Source organism: Penaeus monodon, chromosome 15, assembly GCF_015228065.2.
Source record: "Penaeus monodon isolate SGIC_2016 chromosome 15, NSTDA_Pmon_1, whole genome shotgun sequence".
NCBI classification, from domain to species: domain Eukaryota; kingdom Metazoa; phylum Arthropoda; class Malacostraca; order Decapoda; family Penaeidae; genus Penaeus; species Penaeus monodon.
The window spans coordinates 5,090,891-5,092,213 of NC_051400.1; the positions used below are offsets into that span (position 1 = coordinate 5,090,891).

The window sequence follows — 1,323 nt, forward strand, 5'->3', positions numbered from 1 at the left end:
GTCACCAACCTGTAGTCTATACCATTGCAGAAATCCCAAGCGGAAGCGTGACAGATAACGTCTCTATCAGTGGGCTTAATGAGGAGAGACTTCTGCCAGAAGGTCGAGGGCATCGGCTCAAGACCGAGAGAGATGTAGAAGGACTCCGACAGCCGGAACATGTCGAAGGGCGAGTATCCCTGGCGACGGAGGGTGTTGGTCACGTCCACGCTCGGCCGTCCGGGATAGGGCACAGTAATGTCCAAGATGTGGGTCCACGTCTGCGCCCACATGTTGCCTGGAGGTGTCGAAGGGGTGTTTTTGTAATTGTGAACTGTGGGTTAGGATTCTTCTGCTTTGGGTCATTGCTGTGGAGTGTTACTATCGTTACTATTATCGTCGAAATCATTATTATCACAATTGTTAGTTATTACCGCTATGGTGTTGATGTCTTGTCTCCTTATCTTGTTTGTTCATTTTTTTCTGTCTGTATTTCTCAGAGTAATCAATCACCGGTCGTGTGTTGTCGCTGCTAAAATAATTTCGCAAAAAGAAGCTTGGGTGAATTAAAATCTCTTGAACTAAAACGCGATCACATTCTTTGAAGTCGTATTAAGAGGAAAGGGGGAAGGGGAGGGAGAGCATATGTTTCCATAGCGCTCCTGTTCATTACGTAATTAGAAACAGGGCAGCTTGATTAATTTTGGGAAACCTGAGAATCTGCGAATAATCCTCGTATTAATTGCATAACGTATTCGATTCCTCTCCAAGGCTTTTGTTGCAAGACTAATGACTTGCATCTGGTACCACCCTAGCCTTACTCAGAGTATGTTTCATCTTTACACTGTTCGGCACAGTCATTCAGACACGAAACTGATTGTAAAATTAGGGTGTACGTCACATTATCCGTGATGACGAAACCCTGTGATATCTAATTGTGACAGCCTTTAAAGTAATTCAGGCATCAACACAGTTTTATTGGCCTTGTTAACAGAGAAAGGAAATCCTACACTTTCTACGAGACTCTTATGAATTCTTGTAGATAACTAATGGATGTGGAAATGTAGCATATATATTGTAGGATTTCATAACTTACGATTACGGTTGTTAACTCTTAAGAAACATTTCTCAAGAATCATTCTGAAAACCAGAGATTAGGTCATTGCATTTTCGACTCGCTACCCCTTGCCATATCCTTCATGAAAATAGTCTAGTGCTGTGTATATTTTGCAAATATTAGTCCTTTAGAGGTTTTGAAATCGTCGACTTGGAGAATGGTCTTTCAATCTTTCACATAAAAAACAAAAAACAAAAAATAACATTAATATTCAAAGATTCGTCTTA

General features: G+C 41.0%; 1 protein-coding gene across 1 annotated transcript in view; it reads right to left on the bottom strand.

Annotated features, from left to right (window-relative positions):
• Positions 1 to 1,323, bottom strand: part of LOC119581705 (angiotensin-converting enzyme-like) — a gene marked incomplete in the record, with an annotated part of 37,897 nt that overhangs the window by 5,060 nt on the left and 31,514 nt on the right. The window contains 1 exon segment of the mRNA XM_037929830.1: positions 10 to 277. Within this exon segment, the coding sequence (XP_037785758.1) occupies positions 10 to 277 (268 nt within the window).